The 21,730-nt window shown below is 46.2% G+C and overlaps 1 protein-coding gene and 1 non-coding gene across 3 annotated transcripts; one reads left to right on the top strand and one right to left on the bottom strand.

Moving 5' to 3' along the window:
• Nucleotides 1-99: 99 nt before the first annotated feature.
• trim3b (tripartite motif containing 3b) lies at nt 100-18,857 on the bottom strand. Of its 2 annotated transcripts, XM_078787892.1 has the most exons (17): nt 18,710-18,857; nt 11,526-11,701; nt 8,768-8,897; nt 6,606-6,716; nt 6,381-6,532; nt 6,124-6,304; nt 5,933-6,034; nt 5,694-5,792; nt 5,466-5,618; nt 5,027-5,405; nt 4,229-4,332; nt 4,001-4,168; nt 3,752-3,920; nt 3,542-3,583; nt 2,542-2,612; nt 2,174-2,314; nt 100-619 (listed from the first exon to the last, which is right to left on the bottom strand). In XM_078787892.1, the coding sequence occupies exons 2-17, from the start codon at nt 11,657-11,659 to the stop codon at nt 467-469; spliced, it is 2,289 nt and encodes a 762-aa protein (XP_078644018.1). In that variant the 5' UTR covers nt 11,660-11,701; nt 18,710-18,857; the 3' UTR covers nt 100-466. The 2 variants fall into 2 exon arrangements, with proteins under 2 accessions (XP_078644018.1, XP_057942554.2); XM_058086571.2 differs by lacking the exon at nt 3,542-3,583.
• Nucleotides 18,858-21,434: 2,577 nt separating this feature from the next.
• trnaw-cca (transfer RNA tryptophan (anticodon CCA)) lies at nt 21,435-21,506 on the top strand. Its single transcript has one exon. It is a non-coding gene; the product is annotated as a tRNA-Trp (tRNA).
• Nucleotides 21,507-21,730: the final 224 nt, after the last annotated feature.

Below are 21,730 nucleotides of genomic sequence, written 5' to 3'. Positions count from 1 at the left end.
AAGCTACTGAGAAATACAAACATGCTATTAGCTGCTGTTTGTTCCTGCAGGAGCACAAAGATAACATAAATATACATTGATATATATATTACTCTGGCAAACTAAACAACTTACTTTTATATAGATTATTTCTACTTTGCAACAAATGACATTTTGGCAGAAGGAGGCGGGGCTTAGATATGTTGAAAATGACAAATTCTCAGTTGGGGTTGGCCTTCTAGAAAGTGAAATAAAGCTGATAACGGATTATGTACAAGCACAGTACTCGTGTGGGCTGCTAGATTGTTAGCATGGAGATCTGATGGCACTGGTTCCATCCCATCATGGAGGACTGGGAGCGAACAGAAAAGACAGGATGGAGGCCAGAATGAAATATGAAATGTTGTCCTTCCTCGATGGAGCCTGTAGGGCGGCGCCAGCTTGCTGTTGATGACGTCAAAGACAGTTACTACTGCGTGTACGTGTACTACTGCAGGTATCTGTACACCTTGAAGCAGTGGTTGCCGGAGTCGGCCACGGCCACGTGACCATCTGAGGTGAGGGCGAGGCCCTGGGGGCCGTACAGCGGGTCCGCCGACGTGTTGATGTAAGACAGGAAGGAGCCTGTGCTGTCAAACACCTGATGCACAAACACACAACATACACCTAGTACTACTACGAATGTATGCACTATTCAACTGCACAAACACACAACATACACCTAGTACTACTACGTATGTATGCACTATTCAACTGCTACAATGTACAGTGCATCCGGAAAGTATTCACAGCGCTTCACTTTTTCTACATTTTGTCATGTTACAGCCTCATTCCAAACTGAATTAAATTAATCTCTTACCTCAAAATTCTACACAAAATACTCCATTATGACAATGTGAAAAAAAAATTTTTTGACTTTTTTTGAATTTATTAAAAATAGAAAACAAAAAAATCACATTTACATAAGTATTCACAGCCTTTGCCATGAAGCTCAAAATTGAGCTCAGGTGCATCTTTTTTCCACTGATCATCCTTGAGATCTTTCTACAGCTTAATTGGAGTCCACCTGCAGTAAATTCAGTTGATTGGACATGATTTGGAAATATAATAACTGTCTATATAAGGTCCCACAGTTGACTGTGCATGTCAGAGCACAAACACCAAGCATGAAGTCCAAAGAACTGTCTGTAGACCTGCGAGACAGGATTGTCATGAGGCACAGATCTGGGGAAGGATACAGAAACATTTCTGCTGCTTTGAAGGTCCCAATGGCCGGACGAAAGCCACTCCTTAGTAAAAGGAACATGGCAGCCCGTCTGGAATTTGCCAAAAAGCACCTGAATGACTCTCAGACGATGGCTTTCGTCTGGCCACTCTACCATACAGGCCTGATTGGTGGATTGCTGCAGAGATGGTTGTCCTTCTGGAAGGCTCTCCTCTCTCCACAGAGGAACGCTGGAGCTCTGACAGAGTGACCATCGGGGCCTTGGTCACCTCCCTGACTAAGGCCCTTCTTCCCCGATCGCTCAGTTTAGAAGGCCGGCCAGCTCTAGGAAGAGTCCTGGTGGTTCCAAACGTCTTCCATTTACCAATAATGGAGGCCACTGTGCTCATTGGGACCTTCAAAGCAGCAGAAATGTTTCTGTATCCTTCCCCAGATTTGTGCCTCAAGACAATCCTGTCTCGCAGGTCTACAGACAGTTCTTTGGACTTCATGCTTGGTGTTTGTGCTCTGACATGCACAGTCAACTGTGGGACCTTATATAGACAGTTATTATATTTCCAAATCATGTCCAATCAACTGAATTTACTGCAGGTGGACTCCAATTAAGCTGTAGAAAGATCTCAAGGATGATCAGTGGAAAAAAGATGCACCTGAGCTCAATTTTGAGCTTCATGGCAAAGGCTGTGAATACTTATGTAAATGTGATTTTTTGTTTTCTATTTTTAATAAATTAAAAAAAGTAAAAAAAAAACTTTTTCACATTGTCATAATGGAGTATTTTGAGGTGAGAGATTAATTTAATACAATTTGGAATGAGGCTGTAACATGACAAAATGTAGAAAAAGTGAAGCGCTGTGAATACTTTCCGGATGCACTGTACATAACACATACTTCTTATGATTATCTTTGTTAGGAACAATAAAAAAGGTAGTAATACATGCTGCAGTGTTGAAGTAGAAAAGCGTGTACCTGTATTCTGCTGTTCCCCCAGTCGGCTACGATGATGTTCCCGTTGGCGTCCACGGCCACGCCGGTGGGGGCGTTGAATTGCCCGTTTCCTTCGCCGTGAGAGCCGAACTTGAACAGGAACTCTCCGTCAGCGGTGTACACCTTCAAACAAAAATGAATGACTATTATTATTATTATTATTAGTAGTAGTAGTAGTAGTAGTAGTATTGTGACAACCAAATCTGGTTGGATGTCCCCCAGTCAGAGCATTGTATGGTCTTGTATGGCCACCAATGGCCGTGCATAGCGTACATACAAACATACATTAACCAAGATGGCGGCCGATGTACTGTAGTTTCATAGGCATCATTTGCCGGAGTTGCTCTTACCTTCACTGAGTGATTATGGAAGTCCGTCACGATGATTTCATTCTTGTTGTTGACAGCGACGAAGTGCGGACCTGAATGGGGGAGGAGGAAGTGAGATATTGTGGCACGTGAATGTGAAGCAGCTAGCTAAGTTGCTCCGATTGGCTCAGAGGAACGTCTGTCAAAGACCTCTTTCCACCAATCACCACAGTCCTGCTTTACCAAGAACTAATACGTCCTTATTGTTCAGGTATTATGTTTTTTCATACTAAGATTCAACTTCATTCACCGAAAATTAAAAAGTATTGAAATATCCCGACTTTGAAATGAAAATGACTTAATTTCATGACGTTTTTTCTCATTCAATTTCAACTTTTTTCTGACTTTCTCATATTTCTTCTCATTTTTCGACGCTTTCTATTGAGTTGTGGTCTCCTATAGAGCAGCTACACACAATAATCTGCACCTATTCCAGCTGTATTTCCTTTGATGTGTGCTTCCTGCCAAAACAGTCTGTTTTAATTTATTGCACCCAGGGCCCACCTCCGGGCACGCCCACTCCGCTGTGATTGGTCACACGCCCAAAGTGCTTCCTAACTATGAACCATATTAGGAAGTGACATCACAAAAAGGCGGTTTAACCACGCCTTTTGAAACCGAGCGTTTTGAGCCATCCCAAACTTCTGTCAGGGCTCAATTCCAAATGCACAATGCTCATTATCTGAAACTTTGGTATTGTTGAACACGAGAATACACATTTATAAACTACATTTACAGGTCAGAAAAGTGGAAAAAGCGTCATTGGTTGTATGATGTTGCCGTGACTGGGGCGCTTGGTGGAAAGGTGATGCAATCATGCAGTAACGTCAAAAGGGTTAGTTTGGAGCAAACACGTGGAACATGTGATCAGGAAGTGATTATTGGCACATGTTGATCGCACAGAGGGTCAGCAAGGGGGTTGGTCGTCAGGACAAGGGGGACGTCTGAAGGTTGCAACAAGGCCACACACTGAAGTACTTACTGAAAACTGAGCCAGACTTATTTAGGTTTGGACCCAGTTTGTCTGAGGTGGAACCCAGGTGGAAAACAAAGAAAAAGCAAATAAGACGTCAGATGTGGCATGAGAAGAGAAGGTGACGCATGGAACCCAGTTGGTGCGTCAGTGAAATGTGTCGAGGTGACGGCTTTATTGGAGGTGAGGCGTTTATTTGTGACGAAGAGGAAGCGTTACCTGCAAACTGTCTGTCAGTCATCCCTCGTCCTCCGAACTTGGTGACCAGCTTTCCGTTGGACTGGAAGATGAAGACGCAGCAGGCTTTGTTGTCCACCGTGATGATGTGGCCGTTCTTGTCCACGGCCACGCCCTTTGGGCCCATAAGGCGTCCCGCACCGATCTTGTTCTGGAGAAGAAGTGGAGAAGCTGACGTGTAGAAGAAGAAGCATCAGCATCTTTGAGGATGTAGCGTTCCAATGTCCTCACCTTAAACTTGCCATCCGAGGAGAAGATGCTGACCCAGCGGTTGTCGTAGTCGGCCACCACGATGTCGCCATTGGAGTCCACGGTGACGCCCGTCGGACGCTGCAGTTGCCCCGGCGACCGGCCTCGCACCCCAAAGCGCATCTTGAACTGTCCGTCGTTGGAGAAGATCTGTGCATAGTTCTCACAGTGAGTGTGATGATGATGGGGAGAACCTGGAGAGAAGCTCACCTGGATGCACTGATTGTTGCTGTCGGCCACCACCACTCGGCCGCTGCTGGACGCCGAGATGCCCTGAAGGTTTGTGAACTCTCCTCTCTCTCGGCCCCGAGACCCTGGTCACATGTGACCACACACAACATCTCTTGACGAGTTCAAAAGTTTGGGGACGTTTTCTCATGCTGTTGAATGAGAACATGTCTCCAAACTTTTGACTGGCAGGGTACATGATAGGGTACATGTCACATGACAAGCCGGGCCCCATCTTGTACATGATGGGGCACATGTCACATGATGAGCCGGGCCCCATCTCATACATGATAGGGTACATGTCACATGACAAGCCGGGCCCCATCTCATACATGATAGGGTACATGTCACATGACAAGCCGGGCCCCATCTTATACATGATGGGGTACATGTCACATGACAAGCCGGGCCCCATCTCGTACATGATAGGGCACATGTCACATGACAAGCCGGGCCCCATCTTATACATGATAGGGTACATGTCACATGACAAGCCGGGCCCCATCTCGTACATGATAGGGCACATGTCACATGACAAGCCGGGCCCCATCTTGTACATGATGGAGTACATGTCACATGACAAGCCGGGCCCCATCTCATACATGATAGGGTACATGTCACATGACAAGCCGGGCCCCATCTCATACATGATAGGGTACATGTCACATGACAAGCCGGGCCCCATCTCATACATGATAGGGTACATGTCACATGACAAGCCGGGCCCCATCTTATACATGATAGGGCACATGTCACATGACAAGCCGGGCCCCATCTTACCAACTCTGTAGATGAGCTCGTCCTCGATGGGGTTCTCCTTCTTCTTGGTGGTGCTGTACATGCTGGAGGGCCGGCGCACCGCCTTTTGCCTGACGTGACCCCCCGTGCCGCTGGGAGACTTGACACGCCGCTTGACGTCGTCTGGCGACGGGGGCACATCGCAGGGCTTGACGGCACGCAAGCGGAAGGGGCTTCCGCGTATGGGCTGTCCGTAGAGCGTCAGGGCGAAGGAGTACTCGCCCTCGGAGCGCAGCGTGTAGCCCACCTCGTACGTCCCGTTCTTGTTGTCCGTTACGTCCGGCTCTGTGGCGCGGCTACCGTCTGTTGACGTGATGTGGGCTTTTAAAACGGCGTTTCCCGTCCTCACCAGCTCTCCGTCCTGCTCGGAACCACAAACGTCGGCTTAATGACCCCAAGACATCACCAACAGATGTCCTACTTTGTCTTTGGTGGTCACGGTGATGCTGTGGTGCTGCCCCGTGGCCGCGTGGCGTAGACCCTCCCCTGTGGCGACGGAGGTGTGAGCCACAGCTGCTGTGGTGAGAAGGACGCCAAGATTCTGGATGGAGCGCCGCAGACCTTCAGTCTCCACCTGAAGGTGGAAGAAAAAGGAGAAGTTCTGACCTCAAGTCCTGGAAAAACAGAGCAGACATTGAGTGGTTGCGACCTGACAGTCCAAGTGTGCGTTCTGATGCGGCCTCTCTGGGAAGTCATGTCTCGCCAGCGCTGTCACTCGCTCGCTCATCTGCTTTTGGACCAGCAGAACCTGAAGATAGCAAACAAGCCATGACAGTTCACACATGTGAAATTGGACTGAAGTATTAGGACACCTCCAGGAAGACAAGTTTGTGGGAAAGTGGGTGCACTTGTGAGGTTCGGGAGCTGACGTCCTGGTGGTCTTCCTACCTCAGTGGCGGTCCCGTGACTGAGCGCTTGCTCCGTAAAGCTGCAGCTGCTCTGGATGTGATCTCTCCCCTGGAGGAGAGACGACAACTGGGCCTGCAGAACCTGCCGTCGGTGCAAGACAAGCTGGTTCAGAACCGAGACCGGGAGGTTGAATTGAGGTCGACTTGCCCCAAAAGACCTTCGACACCGACCTTCTGCTTGGTGCTGCAGATGTTCTCCAGATCAGTGATGAGGGCCGTCTTGCGATGCTCCAAAGCTCTCTCCAGCTCCTCAAAGGTGTTGGTTATCTCGGCCACCGCCTCGCTCTTCCTCTCGGTGAGCTGACGGGAGATCTCGCTCACCAGCTCGATGGCGGCGGTGAGCTGAGGTAGTCTGATGGAAGCACCCGGTCTCATGTTGACTACAGAACCTTCACAAACACGATGGAGAGAACCAAACACTGCGGCACCTGCTGTGGATGGCGTCCAGCTGGGTCTTGAGCGCCGCCTTCTGCTGCTCCACGACGTCGCGCAGAGGAACGGTGACGTGCTCGCAGTGCTCCCCCTCCGTGCAGTCCAGACACATGGCCGTCTCACATGAATCGCAGTAGAACTCCATCCCCTGCAGGGGGAGACACACTGCCATCAGGAGTGTGATGGCAGGGTGGCCTTTCCCATCAAAATGTGCCGCCCACCTTCCCTTCGTGGTTGGGGCAGCTGAGAGGTTTCCCCGCTGCTGCCGCGCTGACCGACTCGAGGACGCTGCAGGCCTCAGGTCTGGAACACTCAGGCTCTCGTTGAAGGACCTAATCAGAAGCACGTATGCGATATGAGACTGATGATGATGATGGGAACAACTAAAGACAAGCTTCACGCCTGGGATGCAAAGGCCCATTTCCCTAAAACATGGCTGACAAATGTGTCTCCATCTGTGTTAGAGAGCGCTTCTCCTTTGCCGAGATAATCCATCCACCTCACGGGGGCGGCGTGTCAAGATGCAGGATTATTGCACAGGTGTGCCTTGGGCTGGCCACAATAAAAGTCCACCAAATACCAAATCGGCTATCCTCAGACGCTATGAAAGGGGACCTATTTTGCTAGTTTTCAGCCATTTGTATTGAGTTGAGCACTCGAATAGAGCAGCTACACAGAAAGCTTTCTAGATCTTCCAGAATCTGCACCTATTCCAGCTATATTTCTTTGCATTTCGCGGTTCCCGCAAAAACAACTGTTTTCATGTATTCCACTCACAGCCCGCCTCCAGACACGCCCACTCAGGAGGGGTCATGGTAACTATAGGGGTGTTATTTCATGTCTACAGGGCTCTATTAATGTTAAAAAAAAACATTTAGAAAGCCATGTTTTTATGCTCTATGCTAATCCTATATGGCAGAAATTCCTTTAACGCCATAAATGAGGGATGACTGTAGCTGTAACCATGTGATGTGTGTCAATGTCATCTTAAGTAAGTTTGAAGTAAACCAAAGCGTTACCACTACCATGTTAACACCCCAAAAGTTACGCCTAAATAATAATCATATTGTTGATTTTAGCCTATTTAATCAATTAAAAATGACAGTTTGCTGTATGCGGCAGTAGATAATGTAATACCAAAAAGCACCACGTGGAGGCGTCTATCCCTACATTCCTGAGTGCATCCTGCATGTTGAAATGTCACGGATGATGATTTGGCACAGTTTATGTCAACTGCAGGATCAAGTGTCCCTGTGTGGGACCCTCATGTGTCAACAGGCTATTCCAGGACCTCTGCTGGGGTTGGCCTGATATCCCGAACATCATCACCACCCAAAATAAACCCAGGGCCCCTTGTATCGCGGACGGAATCACAGAGTTGGCCAATAAAAACACAATTTCCTGTTAAACAAAGAATCTTGTGGAAATTGGCATAATGTGAATGAAACCCGCCCCTCCCTTACTAAACATGTCGAAATGGCGATCATTAAGCATGAATGGAAGCTAGTGGGGTTAGCTTAGTTTATCAGAGCATGCTAGTGTGTGTGTGTGAGCAACTCAGGCTGGATTTTCAGCGTGTTGTGTTTTACCGCTTGAATATAAGCGAGTGTTTAACAATGCCCGCCAACAGCGTGCAAGTTCCGAGTGAAAATGGACGTCAACACACACAGAACACACTTCCTGCCTTCAGAATAACAGCGCTCTAATTGTGTAAAGAAAATAAGGGTGTCGTAAAAAATATCTGATCATTCATGTCTAGCACGGACAAGACAGTTTGTTGAAGATTTTGTAGCAATGTGTGCAGAGGGGGCTGCACGGCGGTCGAGTGGTTAGCGCGCAGGCAGACCTCATAGCTAGGAGACCGGAGTTCAATCCCACCCTCGGCCATCTCTGTGTGGAGTTTACATGTTCCCCCCATGCATGCGTGGGTTTTCTCCGGGTACACCGGTTTTCCTCCCACATTCCAAAAACATGCTAGGTTAATTGGCCACTCCAAATTGTCCATAGGTATGAATGTGAGTGTGAATGGTTGTTTGTCTCTTTGTGCTCTGTGATTGGCTGGCCACCAGTCAGCTGGGATAGGCTCCAGCACCCCCGCGACCCTCGTGAGGTAGAAAATGAATGAATGAATGTGTGCAAAGGTGGTTATCCCATTAGATAACATTAGGGCTACATCCAGGCTGCATCCATTTCTCAATGACTTGGCAAAATTGGCCAATGATGTATTGCATCATTAAATGCATTGAATTAATGGACATTTTATTCACTAACCCAACAAGCACATATCATACGTGTGAAATGTAAAAAATGGAATAAAAAAAATCAAAACAAGATTTTTCCAAAAGAATAGGGCCCTAAATAAACAAAGAGTTTAGATTCAAACCTCCATCAGGTTGGTGATGAAGAAGTTGTTCTGCAGGGCACACACTCCTCTTTCCGGCAGGATGGACGTCTGCCGACATACTGGACACGAGAGCGTCAGAGACTCTGGAGGAATGTAGTTGTGGAGACAGCTAGAGAGCGGAGGAGAGGAGGAGAGGAGGAGAGGTGGACGTATTGTCGGTCATATTTCACCAGACTAAACCATGCTCCTGTCACAACAAACATAAACTCGGGCTAATAAAAGCTGCAGTTGTTTAAGTCTGTAGCCAAGAGGAAGGAGGGTAGGCGGAGGGGCTGCAAGTGATCCCCACGTGCATGCTAGGTGCACGTCACGTGCCGTACGTTTCCCTCACCGGTGAAGTATGTGTGTGGGCTCGCCCACTCACTTTGATAGCAAGATGGGTGTACCCGTGACCGGGAGAACCAGCGCTTATAGTAGGAAATTTAGCATTTTTTAGCACGTAGAAGCACATACAGTGAAGAAAATAAGTATTTGAACACCCTGCTATTTTGCTATTTCTCCCACGTAGAAATCATGGAGGGGTCTGAAATTTTCATCGTAGGTGCATGTCTACTGTGAGAGAGATAAACTAAAAAGAAAAATCCAGAAATCACAATGCATGATTTTTTAACAATTTATTTGTGTGATACAGCTGCAAATAAGTATTTGAACACCTGTGTATCATCTAGAATTCTGACCCTGAAAGACCTGTTAGTCTGCCCATTAGAAGTCCACCTGCACTCCATGTATCATCCTGAATCAGATGCACCTGTTTGAGGTCGTTAGCTGCATAAAGACACCTGTCCACCCCATACAATCAGTAAGACTTTAACTTGTAACATGGCGAAGACCAAAGAGCTGTCCAAAGACACCAGAGACAAAATTGTACACCTCCACAAGGCTGGAAAGGGCTACGGAGCAATTACCAAGCAGCTTGGTGAAAAAAGGTCCACTGTTGGAGCTATCATTAGAAAATGGAAGAAGCTAAACATGACGGTCAATCTCAATCGGAGTGGAGCCCCATGCAAGATATCACCTCGTGGGGTCTCAATGATTCTAAGAAAGGTGAGGAATCAGCCCAGAACTACACGACAGGACTTGGTCAATGACCTGAAAAGAGCTGGGACCACCGTTTCCAAGGTTACTGTAGGTAATACACTAAGACGTCATGATGTGAAATCATGCATGGCACGAAAGGTTCCCCTGCTTAAACCAGCACATGTCAAGGCCCGTCTTAAGTTTGCATATGACCATTTGGATGATACAGAGGAGTCATGGGAGAAAGTTTTATGGTCAGATGAGACCAAAATAGAACTTTTTGGTCATAATTCCAATAAGCGTGTTTGGAGGAAGAAGAATGAAGAGTACAATCCGAAGAACACCATCCCTACTGTGAAGCATGGGGGTGGTAGCATCATGCTTTGGGGGTGTTTTTCTGCACATGGGACAGGACGAGTGCACTGCATTAAAGAGAGGATGACTGGGGCCGTGTATTGTGAGATTTTGGGGAACAACCTCCTTCCCTCTGTCAGAGCATTGAAGATGGGTCGTGGCTGGGTCTTCCAACACGACAACGACCCGAAGCACACAGCCAGGAAAACCAAGGAGTGGCTCCGTAAGAAGCATATCAAGGTTCTAGCATGGCCCAGCCAGTCTCCAGACCTGAACCCAATCGAAAATCTTTGGAGGGAGCTCAAACTCCGTGTTTCTCAGCGACAGCCCAGAAACCTGACTGATCTAGAGAAGATCTGTGTGGAGGAGTGGGCCAAGATCCCTCCTGCAGTGTGTGCAAACCTGGTGAAAAACTACAGGAAACGTTTGACCTCTGTAATAGCAAACAAAGGCTACTGTACCAAATATTAACATTCATTTTCTCAGGTGTTCAAATACTTATTTGCAGCTGTATCACACAAATAAATTGTTAAAAAATCATGCATTGTGATTTCTGGATTTTTCTTTTTAGTTTATCTCTCTCACAGTGGACATGCACCTACGATGAAAATTTCAGACCCCTCCATGATTTCTAAGTGGGAGAAATAGCAAAATAGCAGGGTGTTCAAATACTTATTTTCTTCACTGTACGTGGGGATGGAACTCCCCTTTAGAGCGGTAGCCTCAAACTCGTGACCCGTGGACCATTTGCAGCCACAACTCGACACCAAAGACGACCGTAAATGCGGCCCAGGAGGTTTAAAGTTGTATTCATCACAGCAGATTCATCCGGTTTTTATTCCACTTTATTGCCAAAAACCGCAGACAACTGCAACATCTGTGTGTCTCCGTCATGTCAAACCCCAGACAAAAATCTGTTCACCTCAGCAGGACTCTGGATCACATGGCACGCGGTCAAAGCTAGGATTAAACAGGCCATGGGCTGGCTGAACGGAAGCTTTTATGGATTCTATTCCGTTTATACATGCAGAAATGTTTCAGCGTGACGTTTACAGACAATTACATCCAAAAGGATCCCTAACTAAATGGGAAGTGGACGTTAGGACATTTGAATGAAAAAAGTACAATCTAGAAGAAGATGTGCTTTTAAAGATATGGAGGCCATCATCTTGCCTGTGTGCAATGCATTGTGGGATGAAGACTCCTATTTTACTATTAACAGCACTAACTTCTTTTACACTTGACACAGTTTGACCCTGGAACAGATCATTTCTATTGACATTATCGCCACAATGCTAACAGGCTGACTTCTGATAGAGCTTGAGGTTTGGAGGAAAATATGCTCCATTAGAACTTGGCCAATTACCTTTCACAGAAGGTGTGGAGGCAGGGCAGCACTTTGGGGTTGCGGTAGTGGTCCAGGCAGATGCTGCACACCAAAAACTGTTTGTCTATTTGACGAACCACCGGGCTGGTGCTCCCAGCCTCTCGCTTGGCCATGGCGCAGGACGCTCAGCGCCGCCGTCCGGGGCGGCTCGTAAACTGCAGAGAGAACGAGAGGGAGAGAGAGGACACGTGAATACTTTTTGCTTCTCTCAGCGGGCGGTGCCAGGAGCGCAGGGAATAGAAGTCCCTAATTCCTTGATTAGTGTAAAAAGTCTTCATTGTTGGGACGTTGTTTGGGGGCTAATGCCGTAACAGAAAGCAGAGGCATGCAGCAGTCACGACATAAAGTAGTGACACGCTTCTCACATTCTCACATCAATTTGCCTGTTCATGGCAATAAAGCAGGACTGTGCAGTCAGGGCCAGCAAAGCCGTCTCTGCTGGCCTAAACATTATCACAACATTGCAACTTAAATTCTAGTATTTTTTCCATGATGTTAATATTAATGTATTCCCAACATCACATTTCAGCTTCTATGTGTTGCCATGTCAATATTCATTCATTCATTCATTTTCTACCGCTTTTTCCTCACGAGGGTCGCGGGGGTGCTGGAGCCTATCCCAGCTGTCTTGGGGCGAGAGGCGGGGTACACCCTGGACTGGTCACCAGCCAATCACAGGGCACATATAGACAAACAACCATTCACACTCACATTCATACCTATGGACAATTTGGAGTCACCAATTAACCTAGCATGTTTTTGGAATGTGGGAGGAAACCGGAGTACCCGGAGAAAACCCACGCATGCACGGGGAGAACATGCAAACTCCACACAGAGATGGCCGAGGGTGGAATTGAACCCCGGTGTCCTAGCTGTGAGGTCTGCGCGCTAACCACTCGACCGTCAATGTCAATATAAGCAACACAAAGTAAGCAACACAAAGTCGCGGTGTCTCCTGTGTAATTCCCTTTTACACTCACCGTTGCAGAACAAACTCCTAGACATCATGATAGACACACTCAGCTCCTCAGCTAGCCATCTTGCTAAGCTAATGTAGCTTAGCCTAGCAGTGTGTTTGGGAATGAATGACGTGTGTCATTCATCCTTCAGTAAGAGTTGTAAAATATGGCGCCTACACAGACAACAGACTTGGTGACAACACATTGACTATAATCATCAACCCCGCCCCCTCCTTCCCAAATGTCTGCACATCTGTCACGGGTGGATTTAATCACCAGTCCCCCCGCCCAAAGCCATTCCAGCTGCTGCGCTCCTCTTGTCGCCCACTGAGACTTGACACACAAGCGTGTGACAAGTAGCTTCTGAATGTGCATTGTTCAAACTAGGACTCTGTCAGCAGGCCGTGAAGGAACTTTGACCTCCATGGCCAATCCAGACGGACGCGGTAACCTACTTTATTGATGTCAAGGAGGTGGACTCCTTCTTGAACGGGAAGATACCCCATGAAGGGCGTCTTGGCAGTGTGCCTCGAAAGACGACAGGGGTCACTGCAGTCATGTGACTAACTGACACAGTGGCGGTATAATCATGTCACTACCGGGCAGACAGCAGCAGCGGGGGCGTTTAATTCACGCCTAAGCAGTTTGCCGCTTTGACAGGATGCTGTGGAAGCTGGAACAGGAAGTAAACAGGGGGAGTGTAAAGAGCAACTAAAACGTATGGTGTAACAATGCACACCACACACAGTAAAGGGGGGGGGGTCAAGTGAATAGAGTGAGGTTCCCCATGCTGCTGAAGTTAGGACATCAATGAAGAATCTACTAGTCATACTATTTAGCTCTGAGCCTCAGGTTCCACTGCCATGTGCTCTAGTTTCACTCTTTGTATTTCTTTGCGCAAAACCTACAAGGCTCTCTGCACCGACACAACCACATCCGTCTAAATTTAGTGACCAGACGGGGAAGCTAAAATAACTTGGGTTGGAGGGAGACATTTGAAAACATGCTCCTGTGGCTGGAAAGTACACCATGTGAAAGTCACTTTAGACTTTTAAAGGATGCAGTGATGCATGTTTCTCCCCAAGTGGACACACAAGCCGAAATCCTTGCCTTGAAGAGAAGGCTTAGAGTCGGAAATATTCCAAAAACATGGTTGGCCATTGTGATACCGTAAGGTGGTGTTTGTTTAGTTTGGAGCATTAGCGGTATGCACAATTATAGAATGCAAAGCATTTTGAGCCACAATCCACACGTCAGAGGGGAGGAAATGGAATATCCCTCCAACTTCCAGCTTCCTGTTTGGCCACCAGATTACATGACTTTATAAGCACCGAGAATGAGATAGTATTAGCTGGTATTAGCTGGTCGCTCCGCTCAATCTCATCAAACAATGAGCACGTGCTGACAGCAACACACACTCACACACTCACACAAAAGAGAAGCGGGTGGGGGGGGGGGTTACCTACAGTCAGCTGTGTCATTCTTCAAGGCTCCAAGCTGAAATGGTGTAACAACAACTCAAGTATGAGTGGCTCGCACGCCCACTTCTTGCCCTCAGGACCTCTCTCTCTATTTCTCCTTTCCTTCTCCGTCCTCTTGCTTTTACACTCACATGCACACACACACACACACACACGAGCCCTGAGGAAAGTTCAGCACCCATGACATAAAGGGGGCGGGGTTGATCACTGGAAGCCCCTCCTCCTGCTGTCAGTGTTGGTGCTATGATTGGCTGGTTGCATTGCTGGGGTTGCATCATGGACCAACAATGCACACTGTCTGACCAGAGGGAGAAGTTTAACCCTGAGCTTGCAGGAGAGGAAACAGTGAATGTCTCCTACATTCTACCAAAACACTTCATACTATGTAGATAGGATGTAGGATGCTGGGAGATGAAGTCACACATGCTATAGTATAATACTGTACATAACAATCCCCAAAGACAGCTGGGATAGGCTCCAGCACACCCATGACCCGCAACAAAAATGAATCAATGAATGATAATATCACAACAAAATGTTAATACGAGCTATTTGTTTACTGGGTTAGTTCTAGTTTTAGTTTGTTTATGGTTTGTGACCTATATCTGATTTGACCACTGGTGGCGCTATTGAGGGACTGTATGCAAGTGCAGAAGTGACAGGGTGTTGGTTTGGGTGACGGGTTGTTCCCACCCACGCTGGCTGTCCTCCACCATGTGAGCATGTTTATGGACTGGCAAGAAGAAACTGAACAAGATTAAAGCATGTCTAAAGGGAATTTGCCTTTTAAAAAGTGAACGCTGAGAGATGCTGTCAAAACACCAAAGGAAAGACTGTTAGAAGAATGAGTTATTATGGTTAAACTGAACATGCTTGATGAACAACACATACAGTCATCCCTCCTTTATCAAGGTGAATTGCTTCCAGACTAGGAATGCTCAGATGGATCGCCCACCCATCAGCCGATTTCCATGGAAAAACACCATAAATGGCTTTCAAAGCTGATCACATAAGTCGATCACCTGTGGCTTGTACTATTGCAGCCTGCAGTGATCCTTGTGTAGTACAGTGTACTGAATGGCTTCAGTAGTGCCCCCCTCCCATTTTCCTTCACACTGCGCAGGCCTGCCAGAATGCGTGGAAATTACCTGCAAACACATCCCCCGAAAAATATCTTGTGTGGGTTGCATGATAAAAAGCTTGAATTTAATACGGTATTTGAAGAACAAACAATTAACAGGATTTGGCGAGTTATGGAGGCTCAGTCTGATTACCAGTCAAAAGGCAACTCATGCAAACAAAACGCTGGACAATATTCGCCCTGTGCATGACAGTCACAAGGCAAAGCAAATAACCCGAATAAACAATAGCTTTGTCAGCGGTGGGTTTGCTTGACAGCGTACTTCCTGTGGTGGCTATTGTCTCATCAATATATTGGCTCCTATATTGGGTAATACGAGTGTAGAGCCATTTGAAGACAACATTACAAGAAATCAAGGACCAGAACTCCAGAGTTTTCGCACAAGTATGTTCATCTTCAACACTAGCAATATCCGGTACTAGCAAGTACTTGCTCAACACCGGCCACCTTTTCTGCTCTGAACTACTGTGATACCCCAAAATTCACCAATCTGACAACCAATCAAAATCATCATAGGCTTGTAAACAGCTCTGGATGTGAGAGCATCGCTCACCGGTGCCACTTGCCGCCTCCCATGTGTGGAGCTCATAAGGCTCAAGCACGACCAACAATCGAAGTCAATAACTTCATGTTCTGTTGTTGACTTTGGTTTACAAATACAGAATAATGTCGCACTTTTCTTATGACACAAATCAGTCATCTAGCACCCATTCTCCCCACAACCCACAGCCACAGATACATTACAGACCTGGAGAAATGACAGAAAGAAATCTGATGCATCCACACACAAACATACAGGTTTGGTATAATCTGTGTGGAATGAGCACAGTCCCTCAGCATCATCCCAGCGCCCTCGCCGTAGCTCCACGCCCACGCTCACCTACCCCAAAATCCCATCATCCCGTGACTCGTCACTCAGAGGCTGCAACAGGAAGCGGCGGATAAGAGGATGAACAACTTAAGAGACGTCGTTTATCATGTTTTTACATGATTGCTGCTAAATGTTTTATACCTACTGAAACATTTAATCTGCTTATAGCGCTGACAACAACATCAGCATTCACGGTTTGGTCAACTCTGACTCTCTTTATGCTCTTTATGCACATCGCTATGGAGAACAACACTTTACCAGTTTTATACCCATTGGCCCCCTCATTAGGCACACCAACTTGTGATGTCCAGCAGGTCGTTAGACCTGCCAGTGTTTCTAATTTGACGCTACTGTCTTTTTATTGTTTAATTTGGCACTATTTGGTCATGCTCACTCACAAACATAATAGGGCTGTCTGTGTGACCTTTGTAGCCTGTAGCTGTAATTCTGTATAATTCTGTATAATAGATGACAACACAGTGCAAATGCACATGACGGTCGTCAACGGTCATGTACCATCCACAAAATAAACTGTACAACTTGGAACAGAAGCGTTAACGCACAACAGAAATGAGCAACCTGTTCTATGTGAATAACAACGACTAAATGCTATCAGCCAATAACTCTGTTATTTACAATATACCCGCAAGGCATGCTGGGTGCTCCCATCATCCATGCATGCTACCGCTGCACAAAATACAATCAACATCCATAAGACAAGGACTTTGTGTTCTATTGTTAAATAATGTATGACAATAATCCCCCACTTATACGTACAGTCATGTGGGAAACACTGTATGCTCTGCACACGTGCTGTCTTATGCAGTGTTAGGACTCATACGTGCACATCTATATATAGAACCATCACTTCCTATCCCCCTCACACCGATGGCGAGCTACGCATGCCGCCGGCATCCCTCAAGCCCACGATGAAGTTTGCGTGTGCGTGCATACTGAATATAAGCAACCACGCCAGCACGTCCTTGGTGGTTTATATGCATCATAGCCATAGCATCCTGATGTCAGATGCACTAATTACTGACAAGAACCTTGGACTAAAATGTCAAAGTTCACACTCCAAACAAGTCATGATATGTTTTTTATACCGGTATTGATTTGTCCAATGATAAGAAAACGACTTATACCGGTATACCTGATAAACGTAAACAAGCCCAGTTGATGACTGTGCGCCGTGGCTTTACGTTTATCGTTTTATGTCGTGATACATCCCCAAAATAGGGAGTTAACCCTTCAATTTTAGGAGTCCACACATCCATAGACAACCGCAATGTATCCCACCAGGCATCATCTGCAATTTACCACTATATATCCTATATATCAAGGGAGTATAAGCAATCATTTATGACAATCTTGCCCTATGTGCATGCAGGGTAATAAATAAACTGTAACGTCAAACCGAGGCTAATCCAGATCTGATCCATTTTCATTTTGAGGTGGTGTAAACATAATGTGTTCAGACACTTCTAGCTCTGTCAGTGAGGTTGCTATTTATAGGATTTCAAATGAGGGAAGTAAATGCAAAGGCCACATGTCCTGGTGTGATTTCACAGCCTCCACGATGCATTCACTGTCCTTCATTGTCCCTGCACACAACCTGCATGACAAGGAAATGCACTCTCGCCAAATAATAAGCAGAATGCACATATTTGAATGGACTATTACACATCCTGTGACTCTATGCGGAGCGAGGGGGGGTGCAGGAAGGGGATAATGTGTTCTGGGGGTTGACTTTGTGCCGCAGGGTCGAGCAGCCCATCCTGAAATAATTTGTTTCTTTAAATAACCGAGTGAGCCAAGAGACGCCGAGAGCGGAGCAGCTTCCATTGTGGAACGCCAAGCAGGAACGTGACGTCGTAGAGATGAAGATCGTCCTCCTCCTCTGTCCTCATGTGAACAAGCAGCTCTCAGCTACGTCACAAACACGCAGCCTCGTGTTACATAACTGGATGTGCTTCCACTCATCTCTTACTCTTGTCTGCAAGAGCCGGACATGTTGGTGCATTTATGTTCTGTCTGAAGAGCGGCACACCGCTCCTAATTAACCAATGGATCAACCAATTCCGACAATTCTCACTTCTGCTCAGTCAACTTTCAGAGGCACATGTGATCCTTACATGCTTGAGGACCGCAACTTCAACCTTGCTTCATCAACAGTGTCACTCCATCATGTATACTGTACATCATGACAAGCCTCTAGTGTGCCCCCCCCCCGTTTCCAGCCCTCTCAACTCCCATGCACAGTTGACATTCCACCCATGCCAGCTGGACATTCCTGTCTACACTTCCCCCCTGCAGCACATGGACGTTCACTATATCAGCATGAAAAGCAAAACAAAAAGACTTGATGATAATGTGACAGTGATAAATAGCTCAGCATCATCTAAGAGACATTTGCTGTTCTAATGTGAAATCATAATGTTTGCATGTGGAAATGCAGGAAATGACAAACTGTATTACGGGACAAATGGTTGATTATTAAGGGAAGAAGAAGTCAATCTTGCATATCTTTGCATTTAATTCCATGTCGCTATTAGAGAATATTTGGAGGTGATGTCAGGCAGTCTGCAGCATCGCCCTGCATGCAGCTGCTGGCGGGCGGGCGGGCGGGCGGGAAGAGAGGGAGGGACGAGGCACTAGAGGAAGGAGAGACGAGGACACGAGGGAGGAGGACGAGGAGGTGGTGAACTTACAGCAGAGATGGGCGTCTCAGCGCGCTCTCCTCCTTAGGGGGCAACGCCTGCCCACCAAAAAGCAAGACATTTCCAATGCTAGCTAGGAGCCACGCAGAGGACCGGGATCGGCAGCAGGGTGTGTGTTTGTAAACGTGGAGCGAGGGGAAGCGTCTGAGGCAGAGCAAGCGAGAGGCGAGAGACACACTGCTGTCGTATCAGCTGACTGGCTGGAGGGAAAGTGGGAGGGCACGGGATGGACCAATCAAGGACCAGATGAGCAGACTGGGGAAGAGATGGCAACAAAGGATGGATTTTTTTATTGGAATTCCTGCTGTCCTCCCTGTGAAGAGACACACTCATCAGGTTACTGCAGAGCGTCTGATCGGATAAGTGTGTGTTCCTTTTACAGATGTGTATGTGTGTGGCGGCGGGGAAATGGGGGGGAAATAAAACATCTTCATGCGGTGCTGTGTTGCCGTGGCAACTGCATCCTCTGCAGATGGCTGCTCTGGCCCTGTGTGTCCCGAGGAGACATCACTCTCCAGCTGACCCAAAACAACTATGCAAATACATATGATATGTATTAGAATTATTTCATTGTGTGGGGACGGGGGACACATTTGCCGTACCCCAATGAGACACCTTGTACTCTCTGCAGTTTAGTAAATAAAAAGCCAAAATAGAACGGATACACTCGTGCAATTGAGCAAATCATGCTAATCATGAGTGGGTGGTATCAGCTGTGTAAACATTAGCTTACTGAATTGTGAGGTCATCAACGTGAGACTGAACTCTGACCCCTACAACTGCTCCTCTTTGTGTGTTAGGAGCCAGACACAAAATGACACAAAGGCTGTATTCCAATAGCAGTTTGAGTTGTCCTCATTCACTTGATATGACATCATTGCCAACGTCATGTGGAGGCCACTTGCAGAGCTCAGGGAAAGTGGACGTGGGAGGAGTGGAAGTGACAACGAACGCACCTTCCCTTATTGACTTGCAGCGCAAGCAATCATGGTTCCACCACTAGTTATATGCTGCTTCTTACAAACAATAAAAATACCTGCTAATTATTATATTATTATGACATGACTGCAAGAGCCCAGCAACGACTCATCCAAGAGGTCACAAAAGACCCCACACAACATCTAAAGAACTGCCTCACTTTCCTGTGTTAAGGTCAGTGTTCATGACTCCACCATATGAAAGAAAATGGTCTGCATGGCAGAGACCAAAAACACTGCTCAACAAAAAGAACATTAAGGATCGTCTCAAAAATACTCTGGTCTGATGAGACAAAAGTTGGACTTTTGGAAGATCTGTGTCCCATTACATCTGGCGTAAAAGTAACACCGCATTTCAAAAACACAAAACAACTCATGGAACTATCTCATCCAATTCATAATCAGAATGTTGTAGGAAACACTTTGTTTATCATTTCTTTTATTTTCTTGACATTTATTTTGTTATTTATGGATGCTTACATTGCTTGTTTCCTTTCTGTTTCATTCTGGAAATGTACTTGAAACTCACGCCACATTTGCTGTATGTGTTTACTTTTGTACAAATATACAAATCTCAACAGACGAAAACAAACACCGACATCACTCGGGCAAACTCGGCGTAACACTTCCTGTATTCGGTTATCAAAATAAAAGCATGTCCCAATACCACATCCCAGCTATCCATTTTTTGCAAAAACGTAGCATTTTTGTTAAAAAAGCGTTTTCTTTGTTTGGTTTTGAGCATTGGAAATTTTTGTTTTTGTTTGTTTTTTGAACATTGTGTGATGTGGTTACATGGTTTGTTCTCTCAATGTTCCTCAATTCATCATTTAATTCACGTTTTCACTCAGAAAACTATCTCAGAGCAGCCCTTTCTCATTCGAAAAGGTAAAAAATCTCACCCATATCCAACTCTTCTTCTGTTCCAACATACTCCAACAGCCAATCCACATTAAAATACCTTTTTAACTTTAGCTTGGTGAATGCATGCGGCACTTCCCGTTAGTTTCCCCATAACACGGGGTTAGCAAGCAGCATTTAGCGAACTCTGCTGCACCATTAGCTATGAGCTAAAATGCTAAGACAGATGCACGTTCTACGTAACGTGCTACTAATGAATTGATTGGCTGCATAAGTAAATACGTGAAACGGGCTCTTCTCATTGGCTGGACGGTGTTCGGTGAGGATTCTCCGAGAGCAATGCCAAGGCCCTAGTGTACATACCAGTGTTGATTTAGGACAGTCGTGTCATCTTATCAGTGTTTAAATTATTTTCTCACAGAAGAAGGAAAATGGACAGTAACGTATATCATGCTGATTGGCGTTAATTTTACGCCATGCGGAGCATTAAATCGAAACTATCTTTGCCTGAATGCGGTCACACTGAAGTCACACATATCGTAAATAAATAAACCCCGAAAATTAACCACTTTTACCAATCGTGTTACACGCGCCTTCTTAGGCGTGCAAGGCACTTCCGGGAACTTAATCAGATGGCAGTGTAAGCGCGCCATCTATTGGTGGATTGAGAGTGGTTCTTACATGGCTGGGTGGAGTCATGTGACGAGAAACCGAGGTGGGTTTTTTTAAGCGATTGTGTGACAACTTTTTAAAAAAACGCTTTGTTTATTACGCTCGGACAATTTATTGGATCATTTATTCAATGTATTACATAATTCACACACGACACCGTCTAATATGATTTCTTTATTAACAAAAAGTCGACTCCCATCTGGCAGGACCTCGTGGCGCAACGGTAGCGCGTCTGACTCCAGATCAGAAGGTTGCGTGTTCAAATCACGTCGGGGTCATTCGTTTTTCGTAATACTTTCACTTTTGTACCAAACAGCCCGATTATCACTTTGCTAGTCATCAGTGATAAATGAAATGCATCATTATAACATAATAACACTAAGCATAAAACAGACTTGGAGTTCTGTGCAAACTAAATTACTGCATGTATGTTATGACAGAATTTCGGAATTATGTGATGATTTTGGCATCAAATACGTAACAAGCTAACCTATAAGATGTA

The sequence above is a fragment of the Doryrhamphus excisus genome, linkage group LG21, assembly GCF_037039965.1.
Source record: "Doryrhamphus excisus strain RoL-2023G ecotype Guam linkage group LG21, RoL_Dexc_Guam_v1.1, whole genome shotgun sequence".
Classification (NCBI taxonomy): Eukaryota; Metazoa; Chordata; class Actinopteri; order Syngnathiformes; family Syngnathidae; genus Doryrhamphus; species Doryrhamphus excisus.
This window is presented reverse-complemented; position numbering and strand designations above follow the sequence as displayed.